Here is an 18,157-nt window from a genome sequence, read left to right as displayed (position 1 = left end):
CTTTGGAAAGATCGTATGCAGGGTATACTCTTTCTAAAGGATTGTGATGATGCTTTAGCAGAACATAAGCTTGTTGCTTTGTCAGATGAGGATTGGGCTAAAATGAATAAAAAGGCCATTACTAACATTAAAATGGCCGTCACAAATGATATCTTGGTTGATATAAAGGGGCTTGATATTGCCTATGTAGTTTGATTTGATGGTGTGCGTGGTTCTATTCTCAATGAAAAGATTAGATGCAAGGCAAGTGGGGAAAACAGTGGATTAGCCTACAATGTAAGAGGAAGAACTGAAAAAAAGATATAATGCTGTAAATAAAAACAAAAATTGCAGCAAAGGCAAGGAAAAATAGCAAGATGTAGCTTGTTATCAATGTGTTCGCAAAGGGTATAAAAAGCCCGATTGCAGGTACTTTAAAAACGAACAAGAACGCAAGAAGTAGGCTAATGCAAAATGAAAAAAGAATGACAAGGATGGCAGCTCTACCTCTAAAGAGACAAAAAATAAAATGTGGTATCTAGTGTTGTTATTGAGGAAATAAAAAAGAATAAAGATGCTGATTTGTTGGTTGCATTTTTAGATCCGCTTGCTATGACAGTGGAGGACATGTATATCACTAAAACAGATGTGATAGATGCTTTGTTGTCAGCTCATGATGGTTTGTCACAATCGTGGATTGTTGACAACGGTGCTTCTTTTCATGTAACTCCATCTCTTGAGTGTTTTTCTACTTATGCAGAAGGTAATCTTGGAAAAGTCTATCTTGGCAACAATCATGCATGTGATATTGAAGGAATGGGCACCATACACCTTGCTCTAGAAAGTGGTCAGGAATTGATTTTCATGATGTTAGGTATGTACCTGGTATCAAGAAGAGCTTGCTTTCTTTTGGGCAACTAGAACAGATAATGGGGGAGAGTATGTATCTAAAGGATTCAATAAGTTTTGTGATGTCAATGGGATTAAACGAGAGCTTACAACTCCTTACAATCCATCATCTAATGGTGTGACTGAGCGAATGAATTGCACGTTATGTGAGAAGATTCAGTGTATGCTATCCACAGCTAATCTCTCGCAATCGTTTTGGGGAGAGGCACTTAAAACCGCGGTGCATATTTGCAACCGATCTCCACATTGTGCACTTGAAAGTGGCATCCTTGAAGAGATTTGGTCTAGTAAATCTGCTTCATATAGCCACTTAAGGGTCTTTGGCTGCGAATGCTATGTACATGTACCTGTTGATAGCAGAACCAAACTTGTACCTGTTGATAGCAGAACCAAACTTGACATGAAATCTCGTAGAGACATCTTCATGGGTTATGGAGATGAAGGTGAAATGGGCTATAGAGTTTGGCTTTCAACCATGAAAAAGTGCTACGTAGCCGAGATGTGGTATTTAATGAGTCAAAGCTACCGAAAAATGTCACATCTAATGACTTAGTAAAAAAGGAAGTTAAATTTCTTCATGATCAGTTACTTGAGCAGCCATCAGCCACTGAAAATTCAGCTCCTTTTGATGCTGATTATGACAATTAGTGTAGCATTATTGAGCCAGATGAAAATGAGCAGCAAAGGGATGCGAGCACCAAAATCAGCATGCTGAAAATGAATTACAGCAGCCTGAAATTGTATTACAGCAACCTGAACATGCAGTTTAGCAGCCAAACAATGAGGTCATTGACATTCCCTTGGATGTGGATCCATTAGTTGATAACACAAATCATTGGGTAAGAAGGTCTACACGTGTTAGAAGACCTATACAAAGATTTGATCATTCTTTGGATTGCATTTTGCTCACGGATGAAGGTGAGCCTCTAGAAAATGTGGGAGCTAGCTATGTAGGAAGAAATGAAGTCATTGTATTAGAATGATACTTGTGATTTGGTTACATTGCCCAAGGATAGAAAAGCCATTCTTAACAAATGGGTCTATAAAATCAAATGTGTGGATGGCAAATCCAAATACAAAGCCAAACTTGTGGCTAAGGGCTATACACAAAAGGAGGGCATAAATCTTAGGAAGTGTTATTGCATTTCTGAATGGTAATCTGGAAGAAGAGCTGTACATGAAACAATCCGAAGGCTTTGTTATACAAGGAAAGGAGCATTTGGTATGTAAGCTTAAGAGAAGCTTGTATGGTTTGAAACAAGCTCCTAGACAATGGTATAAAAAGTTTGATGCCTTCATGCTCTCACATGGATTTAAAAGTAGTGTAGATCACTGCTTATATATTATGAAGGTTGATGATGAAAGCCTTATTATACTTGTGCTTTGTGTGGATGATATTCTTATTGTTGGTAAGCATAAAAGCTAGATTAATGCATTGAAAAGACAATTGAATTTAACCTTTTCCATGAAGGATTTTGGTGCAGTTGAACATATTTTGGGCATGCGTGTAACACGAGATAGAGAGCAACATCTCTTACTTCTCTCACAAGAAAAGTACATCAATAAAGTACTTGATCATTTTTCTATGGCTGATGCTAAACCTCTTGGTGTACCTTTTCCACCTTATCTTAAGCTTAGCAAAGCAGATTGCCCAAAAGATGATAAGGCAGCCAGTACTATGAAGGGTGTTCCTTATGCTTCAGCTTGTGGATCACTCATGTATGCTATGGTTGCCACTAGACCTGACATTGCTTATACAGTAGGAGTTGTAAGCAGGTTCATGTCAAATCTTGGCAAAGCACATTGGAAAGCAGTGAAATGTATCTTATGGTACCTTAAGAGCACACAAAAAAAATGTATTTGCTATGGCAAGGGTACGTTAGATCTGTAGGGATGTTGTGATGTAGACATGGCAGGTGACTTGGATACTCGCAAGTCTACTAGCGGGTATATCTTTACCTTGATTAGTGGGGCGGTTTCTTGGTGCTCTAGATTGCAAAAAATAGTAGCACTCTCTACCACTGAGGTTGAATATATTTCAGCCATTGAAGCATCAAAAGTAGTAGTTTGGCTTGGTCATTTGGTCAAGGATTTCGGGCTGCCCACCAAAACACCTGTACTTAGATGTGATAGCCAGAGCGCTGTATGCTTGGCTAAGAATGCCATGTTTCATGCACGTACCAAACATATTGATGTTTGGTATCATTTTATCAGACAGGTTCTGGATGATGGTCTAGTCACCCTGACTAAGATCAAATCACAGGATAACCTTGCAGATATTCTCACTAAAAGTCTTGCAAAGGCTCAACATGAGCATTGCATTAGACTTGTGGGAGTTGGTTAAAGGTTCGTTTCGGACCTTTAAGTGCGAGGTTGTTGAGTGTAAAGGCCCTTTACGCTCTCCCGTGTATATATTACTTCACACATGTGAACTCACCCTAGCGGGTGTAAGTGTATCGTACCCTAAGTATAAATACATTCTTTTATTCTTTGTGTGCACCACGCTGGTACACACCTATCCGTCGACTCACTCTCACTCCATCTCACTCTTCAACACTGTTCAGTTCTAGATCATTGTGCACCTTGATTAAAGTGCCTGCTCCTCTCTCTCTATCTACTTCTGCTTCAACTCTACATGCACTTTCAATATTCAATGATGTTGTACCCTGTTTTTTGACAGTAATTGCACCTCTTGGATTTGTTGAATGTACCTTTTGAAGGGTTGGAAGAAGATGGGCCAGCATGGGAGAAGGCCTTTGATGTAGAAGGTATGGAAATAGAAGGATGACCAGCATGAAGGTTTACTGATTTTTGATCAGCAGCCTTGTTTTCGGCTTTAGGGTTGCCCTTTCCATGATGATGGGTGGAAAAGGCCTGTTCGGTTGCCAAAGTAGCGTTGCGGTTTGAGATGGCCTTGTTCTTCTTGCAGTAAGTTATAGGCAACTTGGCTGCCCATAGTTACCAGCCACAAAGTGGTAACAAAACTTTGATAAGATTCAAGTAGACCATTAAGAGTAATTGAAACAAGCTGATTATCTAGGACTACATCAATATTCAATAATTGCCCTTGACAATCTTTGATGCCAGTGAGATAGGCATCCATGTTACCTTGTCCTTCCATGCAAATGTCTTGTAGTTGCTTATGTAAGTAAGCAACTTGTGCTTGCACACATGATATAAGGAGGCAATTTGATCCCATGCATCCTTAGCTATCGTGCATGATTGAATATGTGGAACTATACCTCTCTTTATGGATAGGGTGATTAACCATGATGTCGAATGTTGCCGTTGAAGCTGAATGAAGGCCTGATTTTTGAATTTCAAAAAAGGCCCAAAAATTTTGAAGAAATCTGCGTAAAATTGAGCTTGAATGGTGAAAAGCCTCAAATTTTACTACGAAATTAAAGAGAAATTTGAAGAACTTCTATGAAATTTGGACCCTGATGGTGCTCAATCTCACAGTAAATGCTGAATTTGGCCCTAATTGGGATGAGTAAGGCCAAAATCGTCGAAAGCCCCAAATTTTCTTGTGAAATTGGAGCAAAATCAAAGAAATTTTGAAATTTTTTACCTAGATGAAGCCTATCGTCACCTGAAAGATGCTGAACCTTGTGCCTCTGGATGAATTGGGCTGCTATTTTGATGAAGGACACTGAGTTCTTTTGTCATCTCAAACTTGTGGTTCAATATCTACTTTACATGAGCCATGTGCTCACATTGACCCCCTGGTATTGAAACCTCTCATTTTTTATAAACACACAATTAAAGGAAAACAGACGAAGTCTGTGTTTGCAAACTGAAATAGATCTAAAATTGGAGCGAACATAGAGCAGCCGAGACCATCAGATGCATCCGACTGCTTGGCTCTTTGCAGTTCTCTTGCCTATTTAAAAAGTCCCCCTTTAGCTTCATTTAGTATATTCTGCTCAGAGAATTTTTGTCTGGTGCGTCTCTTCCTGTTCTCCAGTAATACATCTGTGACTTATGTTTGGGGTGCATTTGTGCAGTTTTCTTGCCTAAAATATAGCCACCATTTAGTTTCATTTGATGCATTCTGTTCAGAGATTTCCGTCTGGTTCATATGTCCCATTATCCAGTAAGACATCTGTTGGTTGTGTTGGGGTGAATTTGTGCTGCTCTATTTCTGCTTTATTCTCTTTCACTGCAAGATTGATTGCAAGGAGTGAAGGTGGCAAAAATTCAAAGTTGAGCAGTTTAGTGCTGAGTGAAAACAGAATTGAAGTTTGTGAGACACATACTGTCAAGCAGATTTATGTTGGCAAGGATTCCTAAGTTACTGGTGACTTGATCAGACAACATTGACTTGATCAGTGTATTTGGTTTTATGTCGATTTAATAGAAGCGCTTAATTATTTGCAACCTTAGATGCTTAAAGTTGTCTCAAGAACATTCCAAGTTAGTCATGCATCAGTGAGGATGGCCAGATTTTTAATTTTGGCTGTATTTTTGTACACTCTAAGCATGTGTCTTTAGAGGAATCTGAGATGGCATAATTATTTATTGTGAAAAGCCAGGTTCTCAGCATGTCAATACCTCTCCTTTTCGCTATTTTCTTGGAGAAGTTATTCGGCCACGCTACTTACAAGATACACAATCTGCTGAGACTGACAAGAAACGGCAACATGTTTACAATACTATGTTTCACGTCCCTTGGAGATGTGAATTGGTATGCAGTGCAAGAATCTATCCTTATCTTTAAATTAAGTTTGAGGTCTGTCAAGCTTTCAGTATCTTAACATTCATGTCTCCTTGAAACTAGATTTTGATGAGTGTAGCATAACACCTTCGTGTTTCCAATGTTCATGTGTATGTTAGGTTATGATCACCGGTGTCATACTTGACACTGCTGTTGTTCCAATCTTTGATGCAGAATTGGACAATGTGCCTGTTCACAGTTTTCCATTTTATGCATGCAATTATAAGGCTCCATTATAATTAGAATGGAGCAAATGCGTTGTGGCATACTACATAAGTGGTAGACAGGCATTAAGATGGGTGGTGAACTATAGTGTGACAATTGCTGAGCCTATCTATGACAAATCTGAACTGCCATACCACAAAAAAAAAAACCAGCAAATGCAGGACAGACTGCTGAATAAGAAACATGAATCCCTTCTTCCATTTTGCCAGAGGGACTGCTGTTTTATTTGCCATTCTGCCTTGGAAGATGGTCACAATCTGGTCAAAACTTTGGTTAGGATGGCTAATTATACACCTATTCTTGTACCTTATATTATAACTACAATATGTGAAACAAAAACAACCAAAGCCTTACTTTGATGGGGACATGGATGTAAACAAGGCTATTTGAAAAGCGAGTTTCTTTGGAGATGTACTGTATGACATGGGTTATTGGGTACAAGTTAATGAAATATAGACGATGAGGTATAATCTTGTTTAAATGGACCATGAATTCCACAAATAGACAAAATGTAAGAGCAAATTTTCATGGTTGCATTCTTTCATACAGATTTACCTGCGAGTGCTTGGCCATTTTTTTACTTGCTGGTTTGGGGCATTTACATTGCATGGAACTCTTGCTCATGTGCTCAATTAGGTTTTTTAGTGATGAACAAGTAAAAACCTTAGTCATGAATGACGGATACATAAAAACCCTAATCGTGAATGTGACAAACATGGGTATGTCTGGATTTTGCAGTGGATGAGCATCTGTTAGTAAGATTAATGATATGTCAGCTTTGCATGTCCATAGAAGTATACAAACATTTTATCCAGACATTTCCAAAGTCCAAATTTAAAAATTGTGTGTTAGATAGAAGCCCCTCACTCCAAGACGATATATGCATAGGCTGCTGCTTTTAACCCAAAAAGCAGACAAGCAAGAAAAGTGAAGTAAATGTTGTACATCAAAAGCAAATCTAAAGATAAAATCTAACAAAAGCCTCAAAGCCAAAGCTCAAAAACTCAAAACTCATAAGCAAGAAAATAAGGCGACAGTCTCTTTTGCAAGAGCTAGGGTTAGAACCTGAAATATCCCAATCCAAAAAGGTACCAGAATCCTATCAGAGTTCAATTTATCAAGTCAATCTATTGGAGCTTCCTTTTTCTCAAAGGAGTGGCCCATTCCCTTGTGAACAGATCAAGCATTTCTTGCTTGGATCATAATGGCCAATTTAGGTGCTCCCAGCTCCATGTTTTGCGTGACATGGGGTTTCTCCTTTGTGGTTTTAGATAAGTGAGATGTTTTGTGCCAACAGATTGCGTCATCTTCAGCATTAGAGTTTTGTGTTGCTTCATTTTTATGTGGCATTTTCTTGGAATCTGGTTGAGACTCTTGGGAGATGTGGGTATGGGTGCAGAGATTTCTTGGAGCAAATCAGTGCCTGAGCCATCGTTGTATAACTGGGTAAATCATTGCAATCAATACTGACCTCTGATTGTATAATTAGTCATATATAATGGTCATTAAATGGGCATGACCTGGGATTGCATGATTGGGCTGAACATTAGGACTTTAAAAGTATTTTTACCTATTAACGCCACGTACCTATTGATGCTTTCAGGTAGATTCCAGGGCAATGAATCATGAATTATAACAAATAGGTCACAAATTGGCATTTGCAAACAAACTAGTGATGCCCCTCTTGTGTGGGATGCAACCATGCTTGTGAGGTTACAGCCAGAGGCCCAGACCTATGCTGGTTGGACAGTGAGGGATTGGTGTCACATCGTCCAAGATTAAAGCTACTACCATAGATCAAAGGACTAATGCCTGTCCTCTTAAACCTGACTTTCAAGAGGGTAATAGTGGTTGATCCTCATGGGCTCTACTTGGTGAGGCTCATAGCGACTTTTATATATATGCCAAGGCTCACCATAAGTAGTGATAGGAGATTGTACATCCACTTTGCCATTACGTTTGTGAAGTTGGTTGGTGTGACCCAAATGCCTATTGGATGCCTGATTAAGGATGCATGTGACAGGTAGGAACTCAAGGATCATCGCAGTGGTGGCTTGATGAACCAGAGATAGCCTTAAAAGCTGAGTCAATACTTGTGTTGTAATTGGTCAATTACAAGCTCCTTTGGGCTGTACATGGTGACTTGGTACTGGTTGACCAGTATGCAATCTTAGCATTGACGAAGTAGTTGAACCTTTCTGGTTACCTCGAATTGAGTAGTTCAAAAACTAGAGCAGAACATATCATATTTTGTGTTCCTGTCTAGTTGGAAAGATTTTGCCATAAACTTTCTAGATTGTTACAAGAGCATTCCAGTTGGAAAGATTCTGCCAGAAACTTTCTAGATTATTATAAGAGCATGCACACCTGGTAATGGTATTTGTATGTCAAAATCTTTATCTGGGGAGAAGGATCACTTGAAAAGGTAAGGGAGAGATTGCTATCAGATCACAAGGGTGAGCAAGCACTGTCACTTGTATCGATCTGTCAGTAGCCTTTGCCATCGACTATGCTTTCTTTTCAAATTTCCAGAATATCTACATGTAGCCGTTTCCAAGCTCTTTTCTTTGATTCAAACCATTGTTCAGTCCATATAATCAAACTGCACGCTAGCACCAGGGAGGTGATGTATGCATGTAATTGATACGCTATCTTCTTCTCTACATAGCTTTCGGTTCTATTCTTGTGATTAAATATGTGTTCTTTTTATATTTCTAGTTCTATAATTGGTTTTTTTCTAGCTACCTGGCTAGTTGACTAACATTTGCTTGTGTTTATGTCAGCTTATCATAGTTGGATTTTTGGTCTGTCTCGACTCTTTTCTGTCATTATTTACTGTGGTGCCATTACGGATAATTGTTTTTCTTTGGAGATGCTTTTTCCAGAGAAGGTAGGATGGTTTTGTTTTGTGTATTGTTTTGAATCACCAGCAGTTGTGTGGTAGTGCTTTCTAATGATTCATCGGCAGGCAGTTTCAAAGGCTTCAAGCAGATGATCTCTCTGATTTAGGTGCTGTTCTTGTGTTGGTCTGTGGGGTAACCTTGTTGCAGCAAGCAGGTGATCTCTGTTATTGCATGCTTACAATCGTTGCTTTCCTAAAAGAGTTATTATTAATATCTATCTGTTGTAAGATGCTACTTGCAGCAATTTGCCAAGCTTTGGTTTTGAATTAACTTCAACATTGCTTGGATGGTGGAAATACTTCAAATCAGATTCTGAGCATTTGCAATTGGGATTTTAGATATCAGCTACATTTATCACATGATAAGGAGTCAGGCCACTATCAAATTATATGTTGTTTATAATGTTTTGGAGGTATGCATTTTCTTTTGAGCCATTTACATACTAGTTTGTTTAATGTAGAGGACTGTGCTTTGGCTTGACCTCCTTGTTCTGGTATATGCTCCCAGATATTTGACAAACTTTGCCAATCATTTGGCAGTGATGTACTTCAAGTGGTCTTGAACTCTGCAGAGAGTGTTGCAACTTGCTCGCATGACCGTCTGCTGTTTGAGTCACTCAGATTTGCAATGGACCAGTGCATTGCTATTTTTTCTTTCAATATCCTTCACCTTTTGCATCATTGTCGGTGTTTTATGTTTGGTTCTTAATTTCAGTTGTCAACATTTGGCTATTTGCTGTTTCTTAACTGTGCTTACTTGTGCATTCTCTTGTTATCTTGGCTCAATCCATCACTGTGTCAGCAGCGCTACGATCTCACAACAATGCTTTGTTAGCTCTCTTGATCTCTAACAACTTTGCAGAGATCAAGAGTAATGTTTTCAAACGGCTAGGAAAAGATAACCTCCATAAGCTGGCTTACCTTGGTACATGAAATCTGTCTCTCTTTTGCATGTACACTAGTTTGTGATCAAAGAATTTGTATATTTTCCATGATGAAATTTAACTATCATTTTGCACCAGATACTGTGGAGCGATTTCACATTATAGCACACCTATTTTTTGTTTTGGCGCAGAATCTTCTTGCAGCCAATGAGCCATGGCTGATGACTTTTGCCTCAGTAAGTAGGCCCTTTTTTTTTACAATACTTAAGAGGGTAATAATAGGTTCTGATTTGAAAGATGTTTAGTGCATTTCTATTTTGCTGATATGGAGAGTGTTGGCTTGATGATTATATTGAAGGAAAGCAGAAGGCTGCTTGTTGTTTCTTAGGGCTTCAGGAATTTTGAGTGGACAAATTTTCAAGCTTTAATTTGGAGAAGAGTCAATAACTGCTAAACCAAGCTTGTTTCCTGGTGCAGAATGCAGGCATGATGTTGCTGTGTGAAGTTCTTGTTGACTCTATTAAACATGCATTTCTTGCCAAATTTAATGAAATCAAGCCAGCAGCTTATTCTGAATTTCTTCTAGCTCTTTGCAAACAGGTATGTTATCAAGGTCTCCAGTTATGCTTTACTTTTGTGCCTTCTTCTGCCAAGTTAGATGGTTGTCTTATCTGCTGCAATCTGACCATTCAAATTCGAAGTGTAATGTTTCATGTACTTCTATTCTTATGTGGTATCAAATGCAATATAGAATTGAGAAGTAAAGTAAAACTGCTATGCCACCCCTGCCTACCTTGTACAGGTAGTGGGAATGTTCTTTACAAAGTACTGTACTCGAATGAATGCTCTACAGGCTGATAAGTAAGACTGGCTGCAGATCCATGTGGCTAGAAGACTTCATGCCACTTGGTCACACTCTGATGTGCCTAACAATAGTCCTTAAGTGCGTGGATGAGATCTGCTCAACTATTTTCATGTTCAATGGAACAGTGATGATTGCTAGTGGTCTACAAAAGAAAATTGAAAAACGCAAATGCACAGCCTAATGCTTTCCCTTGGTCGATGGCAAGAGGGAAGAAACCGCTTATTGGAGGTGAACATGTCACACTGTTATTGAGATGAAATGACTAAAGTGGTTCACATGTCAAAAATGGGGTGCTTTGGAAACAGTCACAATTTACGGTCATTTTTGGACTTGAGGATTGTGGGGATGGTAGTTTCTTCCGACCCCACATCCCATTCTTGTTAGAATTTTCCAATTCTGGGCAGTACCCAATGTAATTCGTGTGGTGTATATTTAAGTATCAAAGTGTGGTGGAACACCTTGCATCTTAGGACTTTAATGTGGTGACACTAGGCCCTAGAGTTAGTTAATTCAACTCTAGTTAGTGTGTGAAAGGTTGGTTGGGTCAACCTTAGACCTTAGTTGTGCTTTCATTCAATACTTTCAATCAATTGTAACGTTAGGAGAGATTACACACTCTCTCTCATGCTCTCATTGTCACTGTCTACCTGTTTCTCTCTCCTCCATAGCCAGTTCTCACATTTGGTATTAGAGCTGCTGCACATATGAGATTGTGTCACGGCCTTGAGCCCCCTTGCTGTTGCTGGATCTACCCAAGAGGAGGAGCTTGCTGTCCAGCGCCACCCTGCTGCCCACCAGCGCCTCTAGCCTGGTCCACTGTCACCTGTGCAGCCTGCCGCCCAGTGTTGTGCCACCTGCGCTCTGTCTGATGCCTTGCGGCTCACTGCCCAGTGCAGCCCTTGAACTCTTGCCACTGGTGCCCTGCCTTGGGCAGCCACCGCCAGTGCCCTGTTCCTTGTGCTGCACTGCTGCCTGCCATGCTTGAGTTGCCGCCGCCTGTTGCCAGATGTGCCTTGCCTTGCAGGGTTCACCGGCCCGTCACTCACAGTTTGACACACATCTGGAATTTCATTGACATTTTCACAAGAAATTTGGGGCTTTTGTGATGCGTGTTGCTGTCAATTGGCATTCTTAACTGACAGTTCATCGAATTTTAAGGCCGTAAGTACACAATTTCTTCAATTTCTCGAAATTTCTTTGAGAAAATTTGGGGCCTTTGTGTTTCATGCATCCCAAGGCAGAAAATAGGTGCAAGTACAACATTTATTTGCTGACTGGTACAGTTTGGTCAAAAAATTTATACGAATTTGGGATTTACAGCATTAAATAGCTGAAATTCACTTTTTGGGTGCACATTCCAAGGTACAGCAGTGCATTGCTGTTTTGTGCAGATTTGGCACACTTTACAGGACATTTCGGTCAGAACTTGTTTTGTGACAATTTTGAGATTGCATTCTCTATCCCGTGTTGGGATTTCGGTACTTGTGGGAGTACAATATATACTTCAGCTTGAAAGTGTTTGTTTGCAGATTTTGTGCATTTCAATTTTTATTGCAACAATGGCACAATAGGGTCACCATGATCACACAACATTTCAGGCATCCTTACTCAAGAGGACAAATTGGATGGGACCAATTACTCCTTGTGGAGTTTCATGGTGCACAATCTGTTGGTTGCTAAAGATTTTTGGGATTATGTTACTGGATTTATGGTGGTTTGGCAAGACCGGGGGGGGGGGGGGGGGGGGGAAGGGATTGCTCCTCAAACGCCTCAAAGTGGTGCTAGAGGGCAGCCAACTAGCCTTGTTGTTGCCCCTATTTCTTGTACAACCAAATAGAGGAGTCCCATCCTTGTTGCTGCCCCCATTCCTCATGTAGCCGAATAGAGGAGGAGATGGGACTCCAAAGATGCAGAGGCCTTGTCTTTATTTCCTCTGTCCATCAAAAGAGCAATAATACCTCATATTCGGTCTTGTAAGACCTCGAAGGCATCATGAGATGTTCTTGAGCACATGTTTGCAGCTAGGAATGAAGCCATAGTCTCTTACCTGAGAAGAGAGTTGGTAAATGCACACGGATGAGATTGATGGCATGACAGATCACATTACCTACATACAAGTTCTAAGAGAGCAGCTGCTGAACATTGATGAGGTGATATCCGATGAAGAGATGGTCAACATCACACTCGACTCTTTTCCAAAGTCTTATCTCGGTTTCCATACTTCATTGAATTTGTCTTTGAGGGCGGCATAACAACCCCTCACATTTATGGAGTTAACTGGTCTCTTGTTGCAAGAGGAATAGACTCCAAGGAATATGGCTATGAGTTTAGGTGATGTAGCTATGCTTTTAAGGTATAAGGGTAAAGGCAAAGGCAAGCAACAAGGGAAAAATTAGGCCAAGGCTGGTATGGGACAGCCATCTAGCAAGGTTGCTCAAGACACAGACAAGGAAAATAAAAAGTGTAAATGCAAGTATTGCAAAAAGCCCAACCACTACATAGATGAATGTAGCAAAGGAGAAAAAGGACTTTGGCTTGGCTGTCCTAGAAACACTAGCCACTCAGTATTCGGATGGTGATGATTTAGCCAACTTTATCGAGGAGGATTATGTATTTTTCACTTGTAGTTATGATACTTCTATGGCCGGTTCTACATTTAATGCTATTGAAACCCAGGCATACATGGTATTTTGATAGTGGGGTATCAAGCTATATCACTTGTAAGAAGTGTTTGTTCACATCCATGCAATCAGCCTTGGCGGGGAATAGAGTTTCTTGTGCAAACAACTCTAGTTATGATGTTTGTGGTATTGGTATAGTTGTGATCATTGCATGGATCAGATTTTCAACTTATGGATGTATTATTTGTGCTTGGAATCACTAAAAATCTTCTTTTAGTTTCAACTTTTAATAAGCAAGGCTTTCATGTCATCTTTGAAGATGATAAATATCTTGGCAGAGATAGAGAGCTTGATTACACTCTTCATTTGTTAGGCACTTTGTACAAAGGTCTCTTCTTGTTGGATACTTATGAGAGGAGATCTCATCATACCCTGATAGTTAGTGCACTTACTTTTGCAATGCAGAATGTGGAGCATTGGCATGCTCGATATGGTCATATGAGCTTTGGTAGTTTGATGCCACTTTAGTGTCATTAGATGGTGGATGCTTTGCCTCCAATTGCTACTCCACCTCCCTATGCATATGAGGGGTGTATACTTGGAAAAATGCATCGCTTTGCCCTTCAGAAGTATGGTGCAGTGCGTGTTGTTTGGAAAATGCAGCTAATATACTCTATGTGTGTGGTCCTATGCGGACTAGAGCTCTTAATGATCATTTGTATTTTTGTGATTTTTATAGATGACTACTCTCGTTACACATGGGTGTATGGCCTAAAGGCAAAGTTAGATGTATTTATGAACTTCAGTCGTTTGGTTGCAAAATTGGAAGCAGAAACATGTTTGAAGGTGCAAACAATATGCATGGATCGAGAGGGGAGTACATGTCTTGTGCAGTTGAGACATTTTTTGCTTGAGTATGGCATTGCACTTTAGGCCATTGTGAGGATGACACCTCAATAGAATGGAGTAGTCGAGAGGAAAAATCACATGCTCATGGAAATGACCAAATGTATGTTGAAAAGCAAAGGGTTGTCACACAAGTTTTGGCTTGAGGGCCTTCAATGTGCAAATCGTGTACTCAACCGTGCTTTGACTAAGGCACTCAAGACGATCACTCCTTATAAGGTGTGGCATGATAGAAATCCGAAGGTTGATTACTTTTGTGTGTTTAGATGTATAGCTTTTGTGTATGTGCCTAAAGAGCTTCATAGGAAGCTAGATGATAAAGCACTTAAATATATATTATTTGGATACAGTTCGGAGAGCAAAGGCTACCATTTGTAAGATCCTTGCAATTGAAAGTTTTTTATTAGTAGAGATGTCCTTTTTGCTGAAAATGCAGCCTATTCTTAGGATCAATTTGAGATGCCAACCACCTATGAGTTCGGTGATGTCTTTGAGGGTCTTTTGCCACTTGCATTGTGAAAGATGGCTTCGGGAAAGATAGAGAGAAAACGATGAAAATCCTGAGAACGAGTGATTCTTCTCCCAACCACGCCTAGATAAGTGCTGGCCCCTCTCTACCCGTTTCCTCTGCCAGCCGTCCACTATTGGTGAGTCCTACTATTCTTGGACTCTCTTACTCTCTAGGCTCCCTTTAACCCCGTTCGGGCGCCCAAGAGCCCGGACGGTCATTCTCGTGCATGTTCCCCTAGATTTACCTTAATGTCACATTAAATGTCACTTTAATGTCACATTCCATATAATGACCTTAACGTGACATTAAATGTCACTTTTAATGTCACATTTCCTTCCCCTTAAGAATCGGTTTCGTCATCGAAAACGATACTTGGAAGGTCTAACTATAAATCGGGAAACCTTTTCTTTAAAGTACTTACTCGCTCCCATGTTGAGCTTTCTTCTGAACAATCTTTCCACTTAACCAAACATTCCTGATAAATAGTATTCCTTGTTCGTCTATTACGAACATTTAATATTTTTTCTGGTTCATGTGGATTAGATTGGTCATTGAATAGCTCCTCAATATCATCATTTAAGATTAGATTATCCAAATCACCCAGCTTCTTCCTTAATTTACTTACATGAAAAACTGGATGTATTTTACTACCAGCAGGTAGTTGGAGCTTGTAAGCTAATTCTCCCACCCTTTTAAGTATTATGAAAGGATCACAATACCTTGGTGAAAGCTTTGGACATTGTCCCTTTTTCATAGTTTTAGTTTGTTCAGGCACCTTAAGATAGACTAATTCTCCTTCTTCAAAGGAGATGTCTCTTCGGTGAGGATCTGCATATGCTCTAGCTCGATTTTGAGCTTTTTTAATATTTTCTTGAGCAAATTTTAACATACTATTCATATCCTCCAAAAAGTCTTTAGCTTCTTGAACCTTTTCCTTATGCAGTCCTACTGCAAAAGGAGCTCTGGGTTGAAACCCATACATTAACATAAATGGACTATATCCAGTGGAAGAGTGCTTGGCACTATTATATGCAAACTCTGCTATCGGTAAATACTCTTCCCAATTAGTTTGCCTTTTACTTACATATGCCCTAAGCATATCTTCAAGAATTTGGTTAACCCTTTCAGTTTGCCCATCTGTTTGCGGATGATCCGCCGTACTCATGCTAAGTTTAGTATCCAATTTCCTAAATACCGCACGCCAAAAATGGCTATCAAATTTTCTATCCCGATCAGAAACTATATTTGCCGGAAGGCCATACAATCGGTATATGTTCTCTACGAACAATCTAGCCAATTCTGGTGTTTTAACATCAGTTGAAGTTGGAATGAACCTAGCCATTTTGGTTAACCGATCCACAATCACCCACACAGAGTCGTGCCCCCTCTGTGTTCTAGGTAAAGCAACAATAAAGTCCATGGAGATACTCTCCCATTTTCCCGAAGGAATTTCTAATGGATGGAGAAGTCCTCCCATTTTTAATCTTTTAGCTTTATTAACCTGGCATTTATTACATTTGACCACATAGTCAAGGACGTCCTTATTCATTCCAGGCCAATAGAACTGCCTTTTAATAAGACTATAAGTCTTATTAACTGCTGGATGTCCCGCACTAGGGGTATCATGACACTCAAAGAGTATCTGGCACTTTATTTCTGTATCTTTCGGGACACATACCCTACCCTTGTAGAGTAAATAACCATTATCAATGGTAAAATTCTTCCACTTGAATCCAGTTTAAGCAACCCCTGATGCTCCATTTCCTTGTTGAACATCCTCAGATATTCCTTCCTTAGTAGAAGCACTTTCATTTGGATCCCCATTTTTTATTGCTTCCCATATGTTGGAATATGCCGGATCAACCTGGCATTTCCCTTTTAAAGATTCAAGCAAATTGGAAGTGAACTGAGTAAAACTCAATTCATTAATTATGGGCATTCTGCTGAGTGCATCAGCTACGATATTATACTTTCCTTTTCTATATCTTATCTCATAGTCGAACTCTTGGAGGAGTTCGGCCCATCTGGCTTTATGCCCGTGTAAATCCGGTTGATCATTAAGCCACTTAATGCTTTCATGATCCGATAAAATCAAAAGTTTGGCACCATACAAATAGTGCCTTCATTTCTTCATTGCATGTACTATTGCATACAGCTCCCTCTCATAAACAGAATAGTTCTGTTTTGCACGATCTAATTTCTTGCTTTCAAAAGCAACTGGTCGACCTTCTTGTAATAAGATCGCGCCTATCGCCTTATCACTGGCATCAGCTTCAACCACAAATGGTTTATTGGGATCCACTATTAATAATACTGGAGCTGTAGCAATAGCTACCTTAAGTTTTTGAAAACTTTCATTTTGATCTGTTCCCCAATTAAAACTTTTCCCTTTCCCTTTAAGTTGGTCTGTCATTGGAACAGCTATTTTGGCATAATCTCGAATGAATCTACGATAAAATCCAGATAAACCTAGGAAGATCTGCAGCTCTTCCAGGTTCCTTGGAGGTGGCCATTCAATAATTGCCCTTACTTTTTCTGGATCCATGTTGATTCCCTCTTTGGAGATAATATGCCCCAAATATTTGACCTCTTGTGCAAAGAATTCACATTTAGTTTTCTTCGCATAAAGGGAATGTGTTCTTAACAATTGGAATACTAATTGTAAGTGTTTCAAATGTTCTTCTCTTGATTTACTAAAGATCAAGATATCATCCAAGAAGACTACTACAAAATGTCCTAGATAGGGCCGTAAAACACTATTCATCAGCTTCATAAAGGTAGCTGGTGCATTATGAGGCCAAAAGGCATCACCAAAAAATCATAATGCCCGTATCTAGTACGAAATGCTGTCTTAGAAACATCTTGTGCCTTAATTTTTACTTGGTGATAACCTGATCTTAAATCTATCTTTGTGAAGAATTTTGCCCCTTGTAATTGATCAAAAAGATCTTCCATTTTGGGCATAGGAAATTTATTCTTCATCGTTATTTTATTAAGTGCTCTATAGTCAACACAAAGTCACATAGAACCATCTTTTTTCTTTACCAATAAAATTGGTGAAGCCCAAGGTGAATTACTGGGTTGAATAAACCCTTTATCCAGGTAATCCTTAATTTGTCTTTCAACTTCTTGATGCTGTGTTTTACTTAACCTATACGGTGGTTTTGAAATTGGGTGTGTATCCTTATTTATATCAATTGGGTGATTTATATCACCCCTATCTGGTGGAAGGCCACTTGGTAAATCAGAAGGAAACACATCTTTAAAATCATCTAACAAACTACTCAATTCATTATTAACATTCAACTCACAAACATAAGAAAATTGTTGCTTTATATTACAGAAAGTAAAAGTATTCTGTACAGGAAGAGACCATAGCATATATACCTCACAAACTTCCTTCTTTCTCAGCTTCTGAACTTCAGTAGAACACATCAAAGGATTATCAGATACTTCATGTTCACCTTGAATAACAAAAGTCTTACCATCCCTTTCAAATTGCAGTGTATTATGATGGTAACTACGTTTTAAGGATGGTTCCAATCCCCATAGCCACTCCCTCCCTAGAGCAATATCAGCTCTTTCCATGTTCATTATTTGGAAATCAAGTTTATCTTTATATCCTTGAATTTCAATTT

At 39.4% G+C, this 18,157-nt stretch overlaps 1 protein-coding gene across 2 annotated transcripts in view; it reads left to right on the top strand.

The window, feature by feature from the left end:
- POD1 (POLLEN DEFECTIVE IN GUIDANCE-like protein) overlaps positions 1–18,157 on the top strand; it is a 143,400-nt gene that overhangs the window by 65,024 nt on the left and 60,219 nt on the right. For both annotated transcript variants that reach the window (XM_087684361.1, XM_087684360.1), the window contains exons 4-11: positions 5,424–5,575; positions 8,614–8,720; positions 8,799–8,887; positions 9,072–9,145; positions 9,241–9,391; positions 9,490–9,657; positions 9,755–9,852; positions 10,094–10,216. In XM_087684361.1, coding sequence (XP_087540487.1) covers positions 5,424–5,575; positions 8,614–8,720; positions 8,799–8,887; positions 9,072–9,145; positions 9,241–9,391; positions 9,490–9,657; positions 9,755–9,852; positions 10,094–10,216 — 962 coding nt within the window. The remainder of the gene's footprint in view (positions 1–5,423; positions 5,576–8,613; positions 8,721–8,798; positions 8,888–9,071; positions 9,146–9,240; positions 9,392–9,489; positions 9,658–9,754; positions 9,853–10,093; positions 10,217–18,157) is intronic.

Source organism: Lygodium microphyllum, chromosome 9 (assembly GCF_053477565.2).
Source record: "Lygodium microphyllum isolate KBCC chromosome 9, Lygodium_microphyllum_v1.1.10, whole genome shotgun sequence".
In the NCBI taxonomy this organism is placed as follows: domain Eukaryota; kingdom Viridiplantae; phylum Streptophyta; class Polypodiopsida; order Schizaeales; family Lygodiaceae; genus Lygodium; species Lygodium microphyllum.
Note: the sequence above shows the minus strand (reverse complement) of the source record. Positions and strands in the feature narration are given on the sequence as shown.